Here is a 22,833-nt window from a genome sequence, read left to right as displayed (position 1 = left end):
CTGTTACGAGCTAAATTTGACGTTGGCATAACGTATGTGCGTTGGTGGTGAGCTTTGCGAGCATTGAGAGCGAGCACGGCGACGCGCTGTTTCTGGCCTGTCGATGCAGTTCCTTGACCCGCGCATTGTTTGACTGCGTCGTCGCCGTCCAGGGTGTTCAGCAGTGCGTGGCGCTGACCACCGTTAGGGCTCACCGGGCGAAGTTAGGAGCTCGGCGCTGCGATGCTCGCTACCGCCGTTTACAGCAACGCGCTCATACTCGGCGTGGCGAGGAGGTCTGCATCATCTACCGCTCTTTCCCAGCTCTGTTGCTGGCGTCTGGTGCGAGGATAGAAATGTTGATGGCAGGTTGTTCGGCTCCTGGAGACAGCCGCAACTGCCGACGACTGTGAAACCAACACCTGTACCGGACCCTTGGCGCCGAAAGTCAGCTATTCCGAGCCACAATGTTCAAACTTGGGAGCAAGAAGGACGTCAATACCGAGTACAAGTGTACCGTGCGCCTGCTGGACGACAGCGAAGTGCTGCAGTGTGATTTTCAGGTGAGAGTTGGTCGACGCGAGCTTAGTGGTTACTCGCGGTGACTTACGACTACGGCCCATCCCACACCCGCGTGGGCCAGCTGCGTAGAAAAAACATGGGTTCGCAGTTGTGCGTGTCGCCTTGAAAGTGAACGAAAACGTGGGTTACGCATGTTCTAGAAACTTTTGAGGTTTTGCTCTCGCGTCAGTTTCGTTTCTCGTTTGACCTTCGAAACTGTAAAAGTGAGCGTTGCTTCCTGATGGTTTTTCCTCCCAAGTAACATAGCTCGCTTCCTCTGCTTGCGAAGATCAGCTCAAGCGAGCTGTCTATGCACTTTCTGGTTCGCTCTGCACTAGTGGTACCCCCTAGGTTGTTTTGATCGGTCGGTGAATGCTCGGATGGTATCTCCTGTTTGCGCGTCGTGCGGTGGATAAGATAGCGGTCGTCTGGAGTTGTTTTAGAAACGCGGCGGCCAGTCTTCCCTTGGTACACTCTGGCATTATTAACTGGTGAAGCAGCCATGACCCCGAAACCACGCAAGGCAGTGAAAATTTCGGCTCACACGCGTAGCTCCTGCAGCTGAAGTAACCTTGTGGAGAAGCTGACACTCGTGGTCGTAATATATCAACGCTGCAAATTCTGCCGAGGTCTCGGCATTTCTTTCTGCAGTTGTGCCAGTTCTTTCATTTTCTCTTCAATTTTGTTTTCTCGGCTGGTGGATTCCCTACTAAATTTGCTGTATAGCTAGCAAAAATTTGCGGACACAGAAAAGTACAAGAAAGTCGCCGCATTCAGTAGAACATATTAGCGTCAATCCGAAGTGTATTCAAATAAAAATAGCGTTGTATGTTGCGCCAGTCAGTTGTGAATACGTTACAAAAAACTTCTCATTTGTTTTTTTGCAGCATCTCTGCAAAGGCCAATACATACTTGACTATGTGTGCAATGCCCTGAACCTCTTGGAGAAGGACTACTTTGGCCTTAGATATGTCGATAGTCACAAGCAAAGGGTGTGTATCACATTGTTGCCATCCCTAAATTTGAGCCTGCCACTTCAGTGCCGTAATGGCTGACATGTTGTATCATCCTTTTTTGCCATGTATGTTTACAGCACTGGCTGGACCTCACGAAACCGGTGATTAAACAGGTCAAAGGTAAGAACTCACACTTGCCTCTCATTGCATAAAGTTTGACGTAATACTCACCTCAAACAGGAGAATTCACACTTGCTTGACGTTGTGTAACGGTTGACGTATGTTTATTTTGTCTGCAGACAGAAGTAATTTAGAGTCTGCTTCCGGTACTACTGACCTGAAGCTGTACATTGTGATTAAATTACAATGAATGTACACACCCCTCGCTTAATCTTGAACAAGACTAAGATTTACTTTTGCCGATTGACAAACTTCTTGCTAGAAGTCTGCTTGTGTCGATAAATGGCAGGATTACAGCAAAATGAGATGGCTCCTGGAGTACTAATGCACCCTAGGTACAGGCGGCCATAAAATAAATCGGACCAAATGAGCGGCGTGCAGGAACTATTGGTGTGACACCTTCAGACCCAGTGCCTGCTGTCGCAATACCTGCGTGCACATGCAGGTTCTTTGCTAGTCAGTGCATATCAATTTTCTGGATTTCAGCTGCAGTGCGTTGTCTCTCTCTCTAAAATAGCACTCAGTGGCTCCTTACGCGGCAGGAAAAGTGAGCGGCACGGTTCCTGGCAGTGTGCGACATCCGTGAAGTGGGAATCCTGTGCAGCTCCGAGATAGTTTGTCAGTCACTCTTTTAATGCGTATGCATTCTTTGCCAAGTACCCCACAGCACCAGCTGTGTAACGCCCTGCATGTGCCCAAAAATAAATAATTGGTAAAGTTAACCCTTTGAATCATTATACTTTTAGTGTAAGGTGGAGATAACTGGTTGAATTAATCTTTTGAAAAACCAAAAAAGTCATGAAATTCATAATATCATAAAAATGAACTAACGAAATCAAAAATGTCTCTTTTGCACACCGGCATAACAAGACGAAGACAAAAATAAAAAGCCTTGTAAACACAAAACGAAACAGGAATAAAAAAAATCATAGAAGTCCACCAACCATGTAACACCCTGCATCTGCACAAAAATGCATAATTGGGAAAGTTGCCACATGGAATCGTTACACTAGTGTAAATGTACATGATTTGTCAAAGGAAAAACAAATTTACAATGAAGAGAAGCGGTGCAAGAATGCTTGATATTAGCTGCCTGCTCATCACATACCAATTGGCAACTGTTCAGTCGTGCACGAAGCTTTGTCATCAAGTTGCTCCAATGCCAATCTGCTGTGGAGCCAACAAAATGAACCGACCTGCTGACGCACATATTATCTCCAAGCTAAACACGAATCATCACACGGCTTTAGAACATGTTGCAGGCTGCTGGCTGCTGCAAAGAATTTTTCCGCTGGCTCAGCGCTCATCACAAGGCGCGCCACCATGGGTCTCTCATTTGAGAGAAACTAGATGCTGTCACCTAAATCGAGAAAATTGGCATGCAGTAACTGACTACTGAAGGACCCACCTGTGCGCTCATCTATCTCGACAGCAGGCACTGGACTGGAATGTGTTGTACCGATAGTTTTCGCACACCGCTCACTTGGTCCATTTTATTTTGTGGCCGCTTGTACAATACTTAATCCATACATCCTGGCATTGTACTTGCCTAGCAACATTATATGCTGTATGCAGATGATACCAGTACGTTTGTGTGCTCGTCTTCATTCTCAATTAGTTGCCAATTTTGTAGAGTGACACTTTTAAGGTGTAGAAGTGTTTGGAAAACAGAATTTTTTTAATTAAGTATAAATATTTAGTAAAGAATTGTTTGAATATCAAATCGAATGCTGAATATTTGCCCTTATACCATATTTTTCAAAGTGTGCATTGTTATATGTACAAGCATAGGTACTTCTGCACTTGAACTAACACAAATATTTGCTAGAACATGCTTCTGAGCTCCCGCATAGTGTGGGACACCGCTGTGACTTATTTTCAGAGACTGAGTTTTGAGGCTGTAGGGTGTGCAGCAGTTGGCTGCAGCGTGTTTAACAGTTGATGCAAAACCAAACGTTCTGTAGCGTGGCCAAATGTTCCGTTAAAATTAAAATTGAAAGATGTGGGCTATCGTACTCCTGAATAAAATTTGAATTGAATGACAAACAACTACACGATTCACAATCAACATTTTGAATACCTTCACACCCCCCACCATAAACTAGGTTTTATTTTTAAACCTTTTTACACAAAATTGGACAAAACAGTGAACATTTATCACAAGCTTTTGTGAAAATTTAAACTTTGATTATTGATAGGGTAGCATCAAGCCACAATGGCTCACTAGTTCACTAGTGTAGGTTCACTAGTTCACTAGTAGGTTCACTAGTGAACAATGTCTCTGTACTTTCACTCTGCTGAACAGTCGAAGTAAAAGAGTGCACAAGATGAACTACACAGTGCACCCACTAATAAGAGTGTGAAAATTTCTATTCGGGGCATTTTTAAAAATGCATTCTCAAATTGCTCTAGTGAAGCCCCTGATCTATAGTGAAATTGCAGGGCTCAGTGTTTAAGGAATGTAACCTTTGACAATCCCTGTCTCGCTTCGAAATGTGTAGAGCAGCTACTATGCACTTAAAGCTGTACAAACGAGGCCAACCCTTCGGAATCTTTGGCGAGGCCAAAGCCACAGGTGGGTAAATAACTGCGCAGGTCAGCGAGAAAGCAAAATACTGTAACAAATGCAGTGGCGAGAACAAGTGAAAGCAACGTAGGCACTGCATTGAAGGGCTGTGAGTCTGTAACTGCAAACTTGTTTTGTAGGGCCAAGGCAGAAAAGAGGGCCGAGCAACATAAAAAGTCTGGGCATAGCAGTTGAAGAAATATGTAATTAGTATTTATGGAATATCTTGATGTTTTCCATAGATAAATTCTGTTGTTGAAGAGTATAACAAAAGCCATTTTCAAAGAAGTTTGATTTCCACTGAGAGGATTCTTCTAGCCCCTTGAAATCGCTCCTAGCCATCGCTAGTTTGAGCCACTCGGCTGGTGCTGTTCTTGGTGAAAGTCGCGTGCATAGCATGTAAAGCATTACTTCTTTTTTTTGCACATTTCTCTTATTTTCTTTAGGCATGAATCCCATTGTGTTCTGCTTCCGCATCAAGTTCTATCCTCAAGACCCATTCCGACTCAAGGAGGAAATAACAAGGTGAGACGATACCAGGATATAACTGCCCGGAATTTCCTGTCCTGTAAAGTCCCTTGCTTAACATACGGTCTTAACTAAGCGGCTCCCGTTTCCTAATGCTGTGCGAGCCTGGGGGAACAATGATGCAATTAGTTGCTTTCTCAGTTTTTATGAGTGGAGGCCAGTTTCGCAACTGCTAGGGTTACACCTAATTTTCTAGAGCACAATGCAATTTGCTGACGGCAATTAGATGTAAGCATCTTAGTAAAGGCACACTGTAGTGAGCTTACCAGATAAATTTACCTTAATTACCAAGTTTAAGTGCAGAATGCGTAGGCCGTGTTACGAGTTTTTCCGAACAATTCAAACTCATCAGTTAATGAGAAAAGTGTGTTCAAATGTGTTCATTCACCCTTCTCTGTGATTTACTGATGTCGGCTATGACAACACACTGACATGTCCGGTGGACTAAATTTAGCGGTTTATCCTTTAAATGAACTCCAACGTTCCTCTAAATAAAGTGAATGCAGTTTTATATTTCATTTCTCACATGGGGCCACGGTTTTCAACGTGTGCACCACGTTGCTTTGTAGTGAGGTTTTTTGGCTCTAAAGGACACATATTGACTGGTGGTCATGTGTTAAGTGAACTATGTGGATCTTTGCTGATATTGATCTTTGTTTTCATATTTGCTGTGTGCTCACTGTTAGGTACCAGATGTTTCTTCAGCTGAGAAGAGACCTGCTTCATGGACGCCTCTATTGCCCTCCAAATGACTCTGCTTTGCTTGCTGCTTTGGTCATTCAGTGTACGTGCTCCTTTTTTATTCGTATTTTTTTTATATGGCGAGGCGTAGTACATAGTCTGACCTAGACTGCTGTCAAAAGCATTTCACGGTCAGTCAGTCTGCGAGGCTGTCACAGTTATGACATATATTTCTTGCGAGCTGGCAAAAGTAATGACACATTTTGTATGTGACTCTTTCATTCATAGTGCAGACACTGCTCCATACTTAGGCACCTGTTTGATGCTTTTCTGTGTATGAATATGTGCATGGAACTTATACAGCATTGCAGATAAAGTGGGAACAGGGACAAAATGACTCCTTTCTGTGGAGCAGCTGGTGGCCATATGTCAACTAATACCCCTACTACACGGGCGTTTCGAAGGCCTTTGAACCAAATGTCATATTTGACTACAACGTTTTTCAAAGGAATTCGTGGTTGAAATGCCATCTGAGTCAAAGGAGCTCCACCAATGGTCTTTGGGGCTCTCAAAGGCCTTTGAAACGCGAACGCTCGCACTCTCGGGCACAGTTTCTGCATGCTGTATTTACAAAAAAAAAATATTTTTGAGTGACGCTTGGTTTTTATAAGAGCACGCTCTTATATCACTCGGCCTCGATTACAAGATAACTTGGAACTCGCAATACGAAAAACGAAAAAAATAACTGCCTATTTTGTGCATGGTTTGTGTGTGTATGTAGGTTATAATCAATTTTATCACTCACAAAGGTGATTTTTGGCCTGAAATTAAGATATCTTTGCCATGTTATGAGAATGAAACTGGACAGCAGTGGCAACACCAAAACATGGCAGGTGAAGTGGAAAATTTCAATGGCCATTGAGAATCGTCATGTAAATCAGCGGAACTCCTTCGAGTGCTGTTAGACTCAAATGTACGCTCGTGTAGACTGGGTATAAAACGGGCAAATAAAGACAGCTTCGGGATTATGGTTACATGCTTATACACGGGCAATATCTGTATTGCTTATGGTTATCAAGGCATTGGTGGTGTGGTATAAACTTGAATACCCTTGCAGGGGAAGAAGAATGGCACATGTCAAATTCTGCATTAATCTTGACTGCGTTAGATTAATCTTAAGTCCACATTTTCTGCAAAATATGAACATTCGGATTTGACTATAGTAACAAGCGTAGCCCCAGTTCTGGGCATTGTGTTCTTTGATGCCAGTTAACCCTTCTTGTATTGGTAGGCGGCTGACTTGGACCAGCTGTTTATGCTTATTGAAAGCTCATTTGTTTGATACTTAGGCTTAAGATTATCATTAAGCTTGATTACTCAGATTGTCCAATTGTGGTGGCAGGTAAAATTAATCTAGGCCTTCATTATTCTATACAAGGAGCCTATTCTGCTGTAGAATTTCTTGTGCAGGCATGAATCTTTGTGACGTGCTGATCACAGATTTATTGTAGTTTATCTGCCTGATTATAGGTAGAAGATCAGCTATGTATAGTTTATTCTAAGGTTTTTTGGGATAATATTACTAATTTGTGGCTGACAGTGCTCTTTGCCACTGCACCGAAGCTTGTAGAATATTTTTGTCAACTGACTATGGGGGTTATCAAGCCTCTTGAGCGATCCGGACATAATGTAAAAATGACCTAATTGCTCTTTTTTTACGATTGATTCACATGTGGTATGGGGAACAGCAGTTAGTCAACATTTTGTGTTTTAATTTCCAGCTTGTGCAGTTTTCTTTATCAAATGCTCTCTTCTAGCATACCCATGTTAGTCTGTTTCAGTGAGACTGTTTACATCTTCCAACTTCAAGTTGAGAAGAAAAAAAAAAAATAAAAGCAGATCTTCTTGCACATTTCTGAGAATGATTCCGCGTACAAAAGTAGAAAATATTCGCCCTACATGTCACCTGAAAATACACAGAGCAGTTAAATGTTCGTGCATTCAGCATTTAGAAAGTTTCTTTTCTGATGGAGGCGGAAAGCAAAAACGCCGTGTGTTCGAGATTTCAGTGCACGTTAAAGATCCCCAGGTGGTCAAAATTAATCCAGAGCCCTCCACTACGGCGCGTCGGCGCCGTAGTGGAGGGCTCTGGCGCGTTGCGTCGGCGCGTTAAACCCTACAATCAATCAATCAATTATTTAGCAAGTTTCCTGCTTTATTTTAGCATTTATTCGAGAAAACCTGGATGATTTAAGTGTATTTCTTAGCTGTTAGTTGAACGTTTTGTTTGTTTTATGGAAGGAGGCGTGAACGCCTAGCAGGGCTTTTATTCCGAAACGGCATTGCATCTCTCTCTCTGTCTCTTCCAACCGCTGCAGCTGAACTTGGAGATTACGACAGTGAGGAGCATGGAGACAACTATGTCTCTGAGTTCAAGCTTCTTCTGAAGCAGACCCCTCGCCTGGAGGAGAAGATTGCCGAAATTCACCAGACACAGCTCAGGTCGGCTCCTCCTCCTCCTCCTCTTCGTCATCATCATCATCATCATAATAATAATCAACGTTGTTGCTGCTTCACTGGGGCAGAACATTCTAGGAGCTCTTTATCGCTGTGCGATGAATTGAAAGCACTGGTAGAAACCCCAATGCAAAATCTGGCCCCTCGACCAAACTTGTCCTGCAAAATCACCAGCAGAAGGCAGAGTTGTACCCCTCAGAGTCAAGTGTGAAAGCGATTATATTGCTTTCGTGAATGATGTGATTGTTGAAAGTAGCCTTGACCTGGGATTAGCATCATTAGGTTGGCTCCCAGTACTCTGGTGAAAACAAAACTTGCAAGCTTTCTTTTTTTTTTTTACTGGTTGCCTTCAGTCTGCATAAAATGTTGAGGAATGCATTTAACAAATCATGTTTAATAGGAAATGCGTACTATGTTGTAAAAAACCTGAGAAGACCCAAATGAACCTGGCGCCTTCCACTCTAGTAGTAGCTTCAGTGAGTTCATTTTTGTGATGTTAACAGACTTTACCAAAACAATTTCATTGGGCTACAGTATCACTTATGAAATTCGATGTTAGTTAAACTTGCATCATGTTCATTACTGTCTAAAGCCGGATATCAGAGATTGTTAAGGATGTGTGACAAAACCACGTATTAAAAGCACACACAGCTGCTAAAAAACGGAAACGTCTCCTCAAACTGAAGCTATATGCTCCAACTTGCAGGGGCCAAGTACCAGCTGTTGCAGAAGCCAATTTCCTGCGCAAGGCCTGTCTCCTCGATACGTATGGCGTGGACCCACATCCTGTCAAGGTTCGGAGGATTCACATTTTGTACCCCTATGTGTTGCAGCTGATGCTGGGGGAAGGCATGCAAGAGCAGAACTAATCTGTGACCCGCACCTTTCAAAATCTTACTAATATAGTCATGCTCGGCTCCACAGTTCCACGGGCAGTCATAAGTAGGTCTTGGAAAGTCTAATAGGGATCCTGAAGCACCCTCCATTGGCACCTTGGAGTGCATAAAGTCCCGCTCATATAGTTTGAGTAATCTACTCCATTTTGTAAATGGAGTGAGTATTGATGGACTTGTCACATATCAGCAGAGTGCATAGGTATTTATGCACTCTTCTGGTAATGTTAAATTTCCTGAGCCCTTTGTAGTGCTGTAGAACATAGCACCACACTGTCTTGAGACAGTGGCAGGCATGACCGTGCGAACGTAAGTGAAAAACTTTTGATTATCTAGGGTGCCTTGATGTGTGTGCTCCTGGTTACTTTGCCTATGTTATGGCAGCAACATTTACTATGTACACAGAGAAGTTCTTTGAGGGGCGAAGCTCCTTAGGGGCTCGAACTGTTGGCTTCTCATGTCATCGTTGTCTCATGTTGTCGTAGTATCATGTAGTCACGGTACTAAAACAGTGGGACACTCATTTTCTAATGTCTCGGGCTAGAACGTAATGCGTGCTAAAAGAACACACCGGGGCACCCATTTTCCAACGCCTCGTGCTAGAACGCTTCGAGCTTTAAAGACACGAGACTTACAGCAAAGCTGTATACCTCTACCCCGCAACAGTTCTATCTCTGTGGGCAGAAACGCCAAGGCGCCAAGAATACACTTATACACTGCATGCTTCGCCCCTCCCCAGGTTTCACGTTAGTGGAGATGACCCGGGATTTGTTTCCTCTAGTTACTTCGGCTAGGTGGGCATGCTGCAATGGAGCAGTGTCAATGTTGCATTTTTCTTTAAAAACAGTTCTATGGCAAGTGTGGTGGGTTGTGCCATCTCCAGATTTCTTCTGTGTCAGTAGCAAAGTGTCATCTGTCCAAAACTGGTGCCTCATGCATAGCAGGCATCTCTGCCGCACGGCGTGTAAATGCGGAGAAGGATGGTAGAGATTCAAAATAAGCGAAGAGATGGTGCTGCAAACATTGCTGAAAAACTGCGAGCCATCCGCTGTATGTCTAACAATTGTGCTGCTTTGCTGTGTCTGGTGTTTCTAGTATTTCAGGACCTTTTTAATATCTGCAGAATGTGCTGTAGAAGGGAATGCCCAGCATCCAGTTAAATGCAGATGGGTGTGTAACAGAGGAAAGTCCCCTTCTCCCCTTTCTCAAGGCTCTGTATTGGAAGAACTGAGCTTATTGCAGATGCTGCTGCCATCTGTGACTATTTGCTGCACCTTTCGTGCTCACCAGAACTGTAGCCAAAAGCAAAGTGAGGGTCCAAAAGCAAAGTGAGGGTGCATAGGGTAGTGGTCATCTGGGCCTTAATTACTGAGTCAGGATTGGAATTGTGCTCCAAGTGCAATGTTTTTGGAATCCTGTACAGCTTTTCTTTGTACAGACAAGTGGCTGAATTTAAGTAGCTGTTACTGGGCATTTTCTTTGAGGCATCATTATTGGGCTGTCAGTACTTGCAAGCAGGTTTATCATTCCCTGTGGGCACTTTAGGTGCGCAGCACTTAAGCATCCGCTATCGTAATTTCATGGCATCGCCTTGCCTCTTACTAAGTGAACAAGGGGGACACCAAATACGGAAGGAAAACAGAAGAGGAAAGTGTGGCGAAAGTGTGAAAGGGAGAGCGGTATGCCAAGGCGGCGCACGAAGCTCCCCGGCGACAGCGCGCTGTGAGAAAACGAAGAGAATTAAGAGGCTACTGAAGATGAGCCTGCAGGAAAGTGGAGGATGAAAATATGGCAAAAGTGTGAGGGGGAGGGCAGCACGCCGAGGCTGTGCCACAGGGGCCCAGCACACAGTGGGTGCTGCACGTATATGGGTCCTTTGTCATCCTCTTCCTTGCGTGGCTCATCCAAATAGGGTTGCCACCTGACTGGTTTTGGACCGGCCCGACCGGTTTTTAGACCGCGGGCCAATTGCCGGTCTGCACCAAAAACCGGCCGACAATGGCCGGTTTTTTGGCCATCGTGCAGCGGCTATTTCTTTTTTTTTTTTTTTTTTTTTTTTTTTTTTTTTTTTTTTCCTTTTGTAAGCATCAATACGGCCACTACCACAATAAATGTGTCGACAAGCTCTGCAAAAACACGCGAGCCGAGAAAATATGTGGCCGAGTGCGATTCCCCAGATGGAAGGGTGACCAAAGGGAGGAATAACACCACGAAATGCCGCCGGCGCAGTCAGCAAGGGCGGTTGCTTTTCACTGCAGCACGTTCAGAGCAATAACCAAAATCTCGATCACTTTTGAGTACAAATGTTATGTGGATTTCTCTGTAGAAAAACACTACAATATATGACATTTGTCAAAAAAAAAAAATCGTGAAGTCTGTTTTTTATTGCAAGTTCAACCTTCTATATAGCATGCCCCCCCCCAACCATTTCACCAAAGGGCCCGTTTTTTCTGCGGGGAAAGGTGGCAACCCTACATCCAAACCACACGACATTTGCGCAGGAGGTTCAAACATGCTCGGCGGCAGCGATGCACTGCGAGATAACGGCAGAGTAGCGTGCACTGCTGTGCATTCACTGACCATGCGATCACTTCTTGAGATGCAGCAGCTCTGCACCGTGACCAAGAAGACTGCAGTTCGTGCTGCGCACAAATTTAGCATTAGGGAGGATCATAATCGCCCGCAATTGTTTTGAACTGGGGTTCATATATTGATCGACCTGAGGCAGTCTCCACTGGCAAATTCTGTGGACATGTCTGAATTGTACTGAGGTAAAAAGTGCAGATACTTGAGCATGTGATGCTACTGGAAACAGGCGTTATGAAAGAATTATTGTTACCTCTCTTACAGTTCAGCAGCGGTAAGTAAAATGGTCATGCCAGGAATTGTACAAAGTGTAATGGCCAGGCTGGATGTTTCCAAATGCTTCGCTGCACAGAGCACCCACGTGATATGTTGGATGTCACTGCGCGCGCTATTCTTCTGGGTGCCTGCTTAAAGTAGCCCACCGTTCGGGCTCTGTGTCCTCGATGTAGAGTACTGAGTACAGGTGCTAACGACTTGGGTTCGAGCCCCAGCAGGTATATATATATTTTTTTTTCGGCTTTTTTTTTTTATTATTATTTAAATTTTTTTCTAAACTCAAATCTATGGGTTCTTGTTAATAGTGAATTGGTATGTTTTGGATTGCTTTAGCTTTGGGGCACAGCCAATTACGATGTTTAATTACCGTTCTGCATGGTACGAACAGACATGTCACGTGGGTGCTCTGTGCAGCGAAGTGTTTGGAAATACGCGGCCAGGCTAAAGACAGTGAGCTGAGCTGGAAGACACTGACAGCTTAGTTGCGTGTAAATTGCGCTTTTACCATTATAAAACCTGCCTACTCTCCACAGACAAATATTTTGCAATGGTCGAAATTTTTGTCTTGTTGTTATTCAAACGCTTACTCTCTCAAAACTAAAGAAGTACTATTTGCAAGATCTGAGCTGCAAACTGTCTATATTGCGTCACCGTTTCTTATCTTATGAGATAGCTGTATAGCTTGTGCACTTGTATGCTGCCTTGTAACACTAAACTGCCCTGTTTAACATTATTGTTCATAAGGTGTCAGGGAGAGCTGCATTAGAGATTATTTAAAGGGGCCATGCAGACAAATTACAAGTTTGTTTTATTTGAAACAGTTGGTGTTTTATAGTGCCCCCAGCACTTGTCCGGCACCAAACGATTCTTTATTCACTGCGAATTAACAATTTAAGCTGTAATTTTGATTCTCTGGCTGAATCTGTTTTGTGACGTCTGCGATGACGTATCCAGAGCAAGTACAGAAGAGAACATAAGTATGCCGAGTAGGGCTGCATTGAACAGCAAAACGCCTTGTTTGCTGTCAGTCCTCCTAGATGGTGCCACCCAACCACTTGGAACCGCTGTCCACCCTCGCTTTGTTTTTGACCGGATTTTTGCCTGGATAATGTTTGTTACGGTTGGTAGTATACTCGTTTCATTAAACATTGGGTACGCTCGCTAAACAGGGTCAAGTAAGACATTGTCGCTTATACCTACTAGTTGGCCAGTGTAAGCTCAACGCGCCGGGCGGCTGTGCAGCTATAACCGATATTGTCCACGCAGTATGCACACGTGCTTCTATGTTTACTTGTGCGTTTGTAACTTCCATTGTTTACCCCAGCATTCTTACTGCCATAAAAAGAATATATGTTAAATTTAAGTGCAAATAGCTCGTTCTGCAAGCTTACAGTGCCTGTTTAATTTGCGTTGGATTTTGCCAGCCGCAGCCAATCACATAGCTGCCCATAATACGTGATAGGTTCTAGTGCGGGAAATGAGCGTGTGGGTCGCATGGCCAATCGTCTTTTTTCCTAATTACATAGCTTATTTGAGTGAAGTTTGCATTAGAAGTGGTGTCAGTGTTATTTTGAATGAACCAAACTTGCATTTTGTCTGCATGGCCCCTTTAAGGTGTGCTGTTTTCTGTGTGTACTATTCATTGAAACGTGTTCAGGCACCATTTCTATTATTAACCGTGGAACTCGATATCATGTGCAGGACCACAAGGGGAACCAGCTGTACCTGGGCATCAACCATGCAGGCATCCTTACCTTCCAGGGCAGTCGCAAGACCCACCACTTCAAGTGGTAAGTCAGCGAATGAGGCAGGAATATTGGTCATGACGAAAAAAGAAGTACCACCTATGCGCTGCTTTCTTCGTTATCATGTGCGTCTTGGATCATCGAGAAAAAATTGGTGCGAAGTCTAAACTGCTGCTTTTTTGTGGCTGTCGTGCAGTCAAAACCTTCAGTAGTGAAAGCACTCGGAAACGAAATTCTTGATACGAAATATATTTGTGTTCCCGCCAGCTGTTCATAGGGTCCACTGCATTCAAACTCCATTGTCAATGAATAGCTTTGAACAACAACACAGTCGTGCAGTAACGAAGGTTTGTAATGATTGGCATCACTTTCCACAATGTGGCCACATCGTAACCCCGAAGGAATTGAAAAAATAGTTCAAGACCTGCAGCATTCTCCAAACTGTAACCTAACCCGAAAGCAATTAAATAGTTCAATCACGTTAATCAAACAACACAAAAATGCACTTTTCCATTTGCTGTTTGCACTGAGAGCGGGCTCAACAGGCTTGGGTGGTGGGGATGCAGGCAGCTACAGCCACATTTTGTTTCGTTCAACCTGTTGGCAACCACAACCACATCCGCAATGTGGTGGCTGCCAGTAATTGTCTCGTGTCCTCTGGTTGAGGCGTGAGCAAGTTGGCTCACCTTCTCTTCTCCCCCTCCAGGCCTGACATCCAGAAGATCAACTATGAAGGGAAGATGTTCATCATTCACCTGATGTTTCCCGAGGTAACCTTGACCAGGCTTGTGCCAACTGTACGCAGCCCTGCCTAATGTCTGTCCATGCATTTTTATTTCTTGCTTCCAGGATGTCAAAGCAAAGGTAAGTTGATTCGAATGTGACCTGTTTGGCTTTGCCTTATTGCTTGGCTTGTGGACTGCAGTTACTAAACAGCAACAGGTGTGAGCTGTACTACTCGGGACCTGCAAAAAGGCACTTATTCTTGCATTTGTTTTCAGATTACTCACCTATCATTGCTGGCTTTGTTTTTCTTTTATTTCTTATGTAGTAAAAACTCAGCAGCGCACGTATCACCTGCTTGTGTACTTGTGACACATATCACCCCCTTGCGCATTTGTTTTCGCTGATTTGGAAGTGCGATCAGCAAAAGTTATCTGCTTTTACTGCAGCAGCCTAACCACGTCATCTGAAATGCTAATGCTAGGAAAACTAATCATCATGCATGTGTTTACATTATTTAATGTCTCATCTTTTTAGTGTGCTGCGCTCTTTATATGTCAGCTTGTTTGGTGGAGTTAACCGACCCACAGCCTAGAAGTGAAATAGGTAATGAAGTATTGATCTTGCCATATAGCTAGCATTGCAGCACGTTGATTGTACGTATAAAGGGAGGCTGAGTACAGTGAAGAGAGTAATGAACCTTGCCGAACCACTTTATTTAGTTAGAGAACCGGGTGTTTAGCCTGTGTTGTATGCTTATTTGGCAGTGTGCACATTTTTCTTTTTTTGCAAAAAAAAAAAAAAAAAAAAGTCTTTTGAAAGGCCTGTTTTCCCCTGTCACTATCAGTGCACATTAGGTTGAGAAAGATGCCTCCTATTTTCTTTTCTTCCTACCCTATATCACAACTGCTTTTTTTTTTTCCTTCGTCCCCAATTAGAAGAAGCATCTGATGGGCTTCAAGTGTCCAACGCAGTCTGCCTGCCATCACCTGTGGAAATGTGCCGTCGAACAGTGCTATTATTTTACGTAAGTTAATTCTTTGGCCATAAAGCTGAGAAATTTAGAAGGCAACTTCAGCTGCCGTATTTTGGGAGCTGATGTCATTCATTATAGCAGACAAGCAGTGTTTTTTAAATGCGATGGCATTTTGTGCTGCACAACTTCTCAGATTCTGCTGACATGTTGTTCATGAGAAAAAATAAGTATGTATTTGTGTGAGCAGTAGGCACACAATGCTGACTGCATTAATAAGAGGGTTTGTGAGAAAAGATATGATGTCTCATTGTGTGTAGCTTGGTCATCTATGTAAATTTCAGGACATGCTCTTGCCATGGGAGATGTCCCACTCGCGTATTGGTATGCAATATAACATTATTTTTGGCAGGATCAAATATGGTTTTGTCTCCTATCTGCCTCACTCTTCTGACATTTTACTTATGCTAACCCCTCGTAGGTGCTATCTACAACCTTGTGTTGCCATTATGAGTGAAAAATGCACAATAGCATTTGCAGTTTTAGATATCTTTTAAAGTAGCCAAGTGGCACTAATAGTGTTCATTTACAGGTGCCATGAAGGCAAAATACGAGTTTAATTAAAACGACTGCTTGTCCCAACAAGATCAGTTTTATTGCTAAACTTCTAACGAATAATTAAAATATTAAGGAGATAGAATGAAACATTGGGGATTTACGAGCCACTTTCTTGCCCAGTCTTACGACGTCAGAGGGACTTGCTTGCACGACTGGCAGCTGCCGACCAGTGCCATGACCAAGAAACACAGCTGTGTCATTGTAGTGGTGCCACTATGTTTGTATCACTTCCATGCTACCTGCTGTGATGGCTCAGTGGATATGGCGTTGTGCTGCGGAGCACGAGGACGCAAGTTCGATTCCCAGCCGCCGCCGCCGCTTTTCTGATGGAAATGAAAAGCAAAAACGCCCGTGTGGTTGTGATTTCACATCGCACATTAAAGATCCCCAGGTGGTCAAAATTAATCCGGAACCCTCCACTATGGCGCACCTCATTGCCTGTGTTGCGTCAGCGCATTAAACCCTGCAATCAATCAATCAATGGAATGCTAACTTGTTGACACACTGGTAACTATTTAGTATTTCTCTTATTCAGACATCATGTAGCTCAAACTTGGAAAGTTTTTCAATTTCTCAATGTTTCTTTTTTTTTCTTAACGTTTTTTAAGGCAGGAGTGGAGTTAAGTGATTGACAAAAGGCTAGTTCTCTCAAATTAAACCAAGTTGTATTTTGTCTTCATGGCCCTTTTAAAAGTACGATGGCGTAAAGTGTTAGACAACTTTTTAATTAAGTAGCAAAGTGGACCATAATAACGTTCACTTCAGCGCAAGTGCCGTGCTGTAATTCGTGCCCCAATGACGTGCCCCTTTCTCAACCCAGCATGCCATCTTCGAGTGAGGTGCCATCTGTGACCACTGGGGGAGGATTTTTCTCGAGAGGTTCTCGTCTCCGATACAGGTGAGTCCTCTAGAGCTCACTCCTGTCCTTTTTCTTTTTCATCCAGGCAAATTTTGTGTTTATTTGTGGAAAAATAAACCTTTAAAAGCTAGTCTTTTTGGGGCTATTTTACAGCATTAGAATTACAACTGGTGGCCAAAGCAGCTGTCTTGGCATCTCTGCAAACATTTCATCTCTGTCCATGCAGAGCGGCAACGGAGATGCTGTAGCCATCCAAAAACACATCAAATTGTATAAACATTCTTTCTTTAGTGAGATCATAAATTCTAAAAATGGCCTCAAATTTTTCCCAGTCCCGTTATTTTTTAGTTCGTAAAATAGCACAAGTTATTCTTGTTGCTTTTCAACAAGACTAATTTCAGCTATTAATAATTTCAATATTAATGCATTTTTCATTGCGCCTATACTATTCTTAAATATACCTAGGTCATTTGGAAACAGTACTTCACGTGACCAAAGCTAAAAAGAAGCGTTGTGTGGGCAGAGCAAAGCTTTGTTTTTTTATCATAAAATATTGTCACAATATGGTTCGCGGCAATATTGTCACGAAGCATTCAGTGGCTTTGTTTATTTATGTTTTTGTCTTTACCGCCCGGCTGCGCCGGTCTGTGTTATCTCTGTGCCAAGTGTAGCACGTGTTCCATTTTTTATTTTTATGCCGCACGTGTTATCTCTTTTGATAGCGAGAGCGTTTAGAACTAACGTCAACGGCCTAGTATAACGTTCCTTGATCTACAGTGCTCTGGATGCAATTCGACGGTTTGAGAATCACTCGCGCCGAGAGATAAATGCCCGCAAAGCAAACGCTGCGGTATTTGACTCGTCGGCGCTTGCATGCGCACGTCACTTTGTTGACTGCTGCTTCGCTGCCTGTGCATTCTTTTTTTTGCACAAGTTCACTCCAATAAACTTCTTTTCCTTGAAGACAACTGTGTCGTCTTTGGTTTCGTGACAATATGATGTAGCATAGTGGTGATGGTGATTATGATGATGCTTGTGGTGAATGTGGGTGGGCATGTACAAGGCCTATCATTGTCATCATGATAGCTGCTTCTCAGGGGTCATTAACCCCCCCCACCACACTCATGAGGAGTAAAATGGACAAGCCAGCCCACGCAGACGGGGGCATGGGACTGAAATCTTGCTACCCAATAGAAAAGGTGTGTGATGGGCAGGCAGTAGGGCGTCCCTCCCAAGGGGGGGATAACCTCTCGCATCGTAAGGGACAGTGGCGTGTCCTCAGAATGAGCATCGAGGTTGTGATCCCTTTCCTTTGGAAGAGCAATGGATCCAATTTAAGAGGTGCAAGGAGTGAACGAGAGATTGCACGCGTGTGGGTGCACCTGTCACTTGCTGCCAGAGGGGCCCAGAGGATCCTCTTGTGTCAACAAAAGAAAAAAGCAAAGCAGCGCTGCCATAATCTGTTGTTACACAGCACATGACATATACCCATGTGGGATATCAGCCAAGTACGGGTAAGGTTAAAAGATGCACCCATGGTTCTAAGGGCACTGGTTTGTTTACTTTCTCTATTGAAACGGCCACATTTCATTGTCTGAGTGGCTCTTTCAAGAAAAGGTAACCTGCCCCTTTTGTTTGTCCCCTTCTCCTCACGATGTTCAGGTTGGCTATCTCAATAGCAAATTCCGCAGCCCCGCTTTTCTGATGGAGGCAAAAAGCAAAAACGCTCGTGTGTTCGAAATTTCGGCGCACGTTACAGATCCCCAGGTGGTCAAAATTAATCCGGAGCCCTTCACTACGGCGCGTTAAACCCCATAATCAATCATGTCAATCAAATTCCGCAACCTCTGTTAGTGATTTGGAGTTTTGAGCGCACAGCGCATGGTTTAGTGCGACTCGTCACCTCGTCGAATGCTGCCGCAGTGGCCGTGTGGAGCGAGAAGTGATGGACGACATGCGGAACATTCGGAGGGACCCCCCTCAGTTCCAGAGGACGCTCACGCGACCGCCTTCTTTCCGGCACAAGCCAACTGCCTCCCCAACGGAGGCGACAGCCTCTCCCCGCACGCCGGCCAGGCTGCTCAGCGAGGACTCACCACTGCGTGACTCCGGTGAGAGCCTGACAGCCAAGCTTTTTGTCAGTGCATGTAGTCTGTGTGTGTGATTTGAGCATGTACCCATTACTGTTGTATTTATCACCACTTCAAGCCTTGTTCGGGTGCAGCCTTGTCGGAGTACGCTTTCGAACGTATATAATCCCAATTGTCCAAACTAACAGACTGGAGTGTTTACATCTCTGTTGTCATTATCTGTGATCGCTTACCAATTCTCTTGAAAGAATTTTTTAAATTTTGATTTAATAATGCAGATGCAGTTTGAAATTGGCAGGCTAGCAACAGCTAGCGTTCGCATTACTCTCGCAACTGGCATTTTCTCCTTCCTTTGGTGTGATCGAGGCTTGTGTCATTCTGGTATTTTAGCTGGACCAGTGACAACGAGCCAACAGCCGACGACGACACAGCAGCCTCCCCCAGAGTCGGGCGACGGCTTCCCCGTCGACGAGCAGCCGAAGCGACTCGGGGCCTCCTTGGAGCTCCTCGATTCTGGCGATTCGGGCGAAGAAAATGGTTCGTCTGCCTTGCCCCGACCCCCGAACCACGACCTCCATGTGGACCTGACCCCGACGCGAAACCCACCGGCCACCGACGAGGAAGACGGCACCAGCCCTGAGACGCCCTGCTCCGCATCGGACCTGGCGTTCGACCCGCACCCGACGCCCGAGTACGAGCCGGAGTGCGAAAGCCAGGAGCCGGCCTTTGCGACGACGACCGCCCAGCCGTCGCCCCGCATCGCGTTCGTGGTGTGGCTGGGCGTCCCACTGCTGCTGCTGCTGCTCCTGCTGGTGGTCCTGATGGAATGGCAGTGGGCCCCGCTGGCCGACATTCAGAGGCTCCCCGAGCTCGTGATGCTTCGGAGGCAGTACTACGAGCCGACGAGAGACGCACTGGGCGGCTGGTTCAGCGCCTTCTTTGGGCCGCGCTGATTCTACGGTCTCTGGGAACCTGGCAGCAGATGTGGCGCTCCACGCACACCGACATTCCACAGGGACTACACGTTTGCGCAAACGGCGGCTATTGTGGAGAAATACGACAATGTAAAATCGTGCTTTAATTTCGGTTATGGGGAACGCTTTGTCGAGGGAGATGGTTTTGTAGCATTTAGTTTCGTAACCAAAGTTTACACGTACACACCTCCTCCCGCTCTGTTGTTCCTCTTTCTATGTGTTCATCTTTTTGTGCCCAACGGTCTATTGTGTAATAGGGCCACATATTTTTACCCTAGGCTTTTTTATTCGTTGCGCATTTCCGATTCACGACGTATTTGGGCCCTCCCCTCCGAGGTTGTGGTGAGCAGCTTGTACTGTGCTTTCATAAACATTCCAACGGCAAGGTTCTGCCATTGTGCGCATGGGGGAAAATACTGTCCCCGTTAGCTGAGAAGTGTTCATTTCCACCGCAAAGAAAGCTCGTTATGACCGCTGGTCGTTGCTCAGAGTGTGTCCGTGTGTAGCTGTGTATGTCGCACGTGAAAGCTTTTTTTTTTTTTTCTCCAATTCATTTTACCGTAGTTACGAGAATCAAGCATTGGGAAAGCAGCCTCTCTAAAAACTGCGCCCCCATGCAATAAGGTACGTAGTCCCCAGAATAAGGCACATAATTGGCGGCGCATTCTTGCAAACTCTATGCAATGCCAACACTGGGCTGCTCATTTATCCCTGTATAAGCCCAGCGAATAGCGAATGTGTGTATCAGTCCTGTGCTGTGTATTGCATGCCGCACAGCTGGATGAGTATATTTTTTTTTCCCCCTCCCTATGCAGCTCAGTGTTGTGGCCTGCAGACCCTTTCCGGTGTAACATAGTAGGGTACTCCACATTTTGTGAGGATGTTGTGTTGTAAGCGTGCAATGATGGATATGAAGCAGGGACACATATATTACAAGCTGAATCGAAAGAAACGTTTATTGCCAGAGACTCTATTATATCGATGCTTTTTTTAATTCCAAGGCATTAATAAACGCCCGAGACATCTCATGGCTCGTTGTTGTCCTTCACCTGCTCCTGCTCTCCATCCTCTTCCTCATCACTCCACGAAAACTGCGCTTTCTCCTCCTCTTCCTTCTCGACCACATCTGCCTCGCTGTCTGTATCAAGCAGGTTCTGCAAGAAAGCAGTTGCATGGTTTTTTACACTTGTTGTTACAAAACTTTTTGCACTTGTACCAAGAACTTCAACTGTCTAGCTCATTTTTGTCTGCTTAAACGTCGCTTAGAAAATATCAAGGCGAGCTCTTAAATTCACGGAAGCAGGTAATGAAGCAAACACTAATAACACAACGAAGGAAGATTTAATATTCGTTGCATTGTAAAAAAAAAAAATCCGTAGTTTGATTCGCCCTAATGTGCCTCAACCTGCACCTGATGTGGCTTAATGTAGGAATGCCTCCGAGGGTCTTGAGAACGACAGGTGTAAAAAGCACAGTGGAATATAGGGAGACAAGAATATGCCTCGTCCCTGAAATTTGCTTGGGGCTATCCACGCAGAGTTCAAGGAGTACGAATGTAAGTGCTCCAACGCTACCTGATGCCATTATGCGGCCATACAAGAACGAACTTGGAATAGGCAAACAAAGAGCTTCGAAGACGCTGCAAGAGCGCACTGCTGTTCTGGACCAACAGCGAAACAGCCCCAGTGGCTGCGTACTTGACGTGGGAGCAGTCTGCCACTCCGACAAGCATTTCACTAACAACCCATTTGGTACCTCTGCGTTCAAACCAAGACTGCTGCACATTACGTTGCGCTCCACTAGAATTGCGGCTTCCTTAATTTTCCTCCTATTTTTTAAAGTAGCTTACGACATTTGAGTTCAATTTTTATCACCAGTAGCATAGCATGAAGCCACTGCAGTAAGCAGTCCATTACCCATGCGATAGAACACAGTGAAGTTGATGGAGCTGAACTCTTGCACTCAGATATTCACTAGATGGTTATCATGGTTATTATAACATTACAGTTGTGGACAACTGAAACAAAAGCACAAAACTAGCCATAAACCAGAACACACAAAAATTTGATTCAGTCTGCAGAGGTAGATTGTTATCACTGTTATTATAACATCGACTGTGTGTGCGCGCATGTGTGACATACAGTTGTGGACAACTGAAACAAAAGCACAAAACTTCCCACAAACCAGAACACACAAAAATTTGATTCAGTTTGCAGAGGTCAAATAATTGCATGCTTAAGGTATATTTCAAAGGTGGTATTACCGGACTTTCTGATGGTGACAGAACCAGGTGGTAGTCTGACTGACAAAGAGAAAAACTGGGCAACTTGTGCACATTTATTCGCATTTTTTGTGTTTTCATTTAATCTTCCCATGGCTGCATATGCACATACAGACTAAATCAAGTTGCCTACACAATAGCACACATTCAAAATAAAGTTTCTCAACTGGCAGCTGCTCGGCGTGCACACACGTGAACTTAGGCAGCATGTACGAACTAGAACGTTGCACAGGAATTGCAGTCATTCACTCCCATATTCGGTGACAGTACCTTCCTAACGTCAATGCCTAGTGAGGCGAGTTCCTCTGTCTCCTCTTTGCTCAATGACAGCGACTGCTCATCCATGTCTTCTGCATCAAGAAGCTCCTGCAAAAAAAAAATCATGTAATTATATTGGGAGTTCTGTTAGTTCAAGGGTTCTGCTAAACACTTTGAAAAAGATATTTTTGCTAGCGCAAACAACAAGAAGACAAGTGAATCGCCTTAGAAAAAAGAAGGTAAACGTCCATGTCTTGGTAAACCATCTTTTTCTTGAACAGGTGTGACCTTATTCAGAGCGCTGGATCGCTCCAGCCTTTGCCATCCTGTTCTTGGCCGCCTCTTTTGTGAAGGCTTGTTGACTAATTAACAACAAAGAATGAGCATGCCTCGCTCTTTGCCATGAACAGCACGATGCAAGCAAAAGCTTTGGAACAACGCAGGTGAAGTGACCCGTAAGGGTTCTGCACAGCACGATGAAGTTCGACCCGGCTGCCCACCCCAAAACAGAAGCCATGGCCCCAGAGGGCAAGGTTGAAACTACAGGAAGCACGAAAGGCACTGACTGAAGGATGGGCACCCAAAAGTT

General features: G+C 44.6%; 2 protein-coding genes across 6 annotated transcripts in view; one reads left to right on the top strand and one right to left on the bottom strand.

The window, feature by feature from the left end:
• Positions 1 to 34: 34 nt before the first annotated feature.
• Frmd5 (FERM domain containing) lies at positions 35 to 20,733 on the top strand. 2 transcript variants are annotated; one of them, XM_077699979.1, is made up of 14 exons: positions 35 to 542; positions 1,428 to 1,532; positions 1,634 to 1,676; positions 4,689 to 4,767; positions 5,457 to 5,554; positions 7,830 to 7,953; positions 8,675 to 8,762; positions 13,425 to 13,513; positions 14,175 to 14,238; positions 14,318 to 14,332; positions 15,130 to 15,218; positions 16,603 to 16,680; positions 18,565 to 18,752; positions 19,122 to 20,733. In XM_077699979.1, the coding sequence occupies exons 1-14, from the start codon at positions 447 to 449 to the stop codon at positions 19,682 to 19,684; spliced, it is 1,719 nt and encodes a 572-aa protein (XP_077556105.1). In that variant the 5' UTR covers positions 35 to 446; the 3' UTR covers positions 19,685 to 20,733. The 2 variants fall into 2 exon arrangements, with proteins under 2 accessions (XP_077556105.1, XP_077556106.1); XM_077699980.1 differs by lacking the exon at positions 14,318 to 14,332.
• LOC144170283 (superkiller complex protein 3) overlaps positions 20,644 to 22,833 on the bottom strand; it is a 48,373-nt gene continuing 46,183 nt past the window's right edge. For all 4 annotated transcript variants that reach the window (XM_077699975.1, XM_077699978.1, XM_077699976.1 and 1 more), the window contains exons 40-41: positions 22,257 to 22,352; positions 20,644 to 20,859 (exon numbers count right to left, since the gene is read on the bottom strand). In XM_077699975.1, coding sequence (XP_077556101.1) covers positions 20,731 to 20,859; positions 22,257 to 22,352 — 225 coding nt within the window. In that variant the 3' untranslated portion in view covers positions 20,644 to 20,730. The remainder of the gene's footprint in view (positions 20,860 to 22,256; positions 22,353 to 22,833) is intronic.

The sequence above is a fragment of the Haemaphysalis longicornis genome, unplaced genomic scaffold (genome assembly GCF_048455015.1).
Source record: "Haemaphysalis longicornis isolate Haplotype H1 unplaced genomic scaffold, Haemaphysalis longicornis Haplotype H1 scaffold_2, whole genome shotgun sequence".
Classification (NCBI taxonomy): Eukaryota; Metazoa; Arthropoda; class Arachnida; order Ixodida; family Ixodidae; genus Haemaphysalis; species Haemaphysalis longicornis.
Note: the sequence above shows the minus strand (reverse complement) of the source record. Positions and strands in the feature narration are given on the sequence as shown.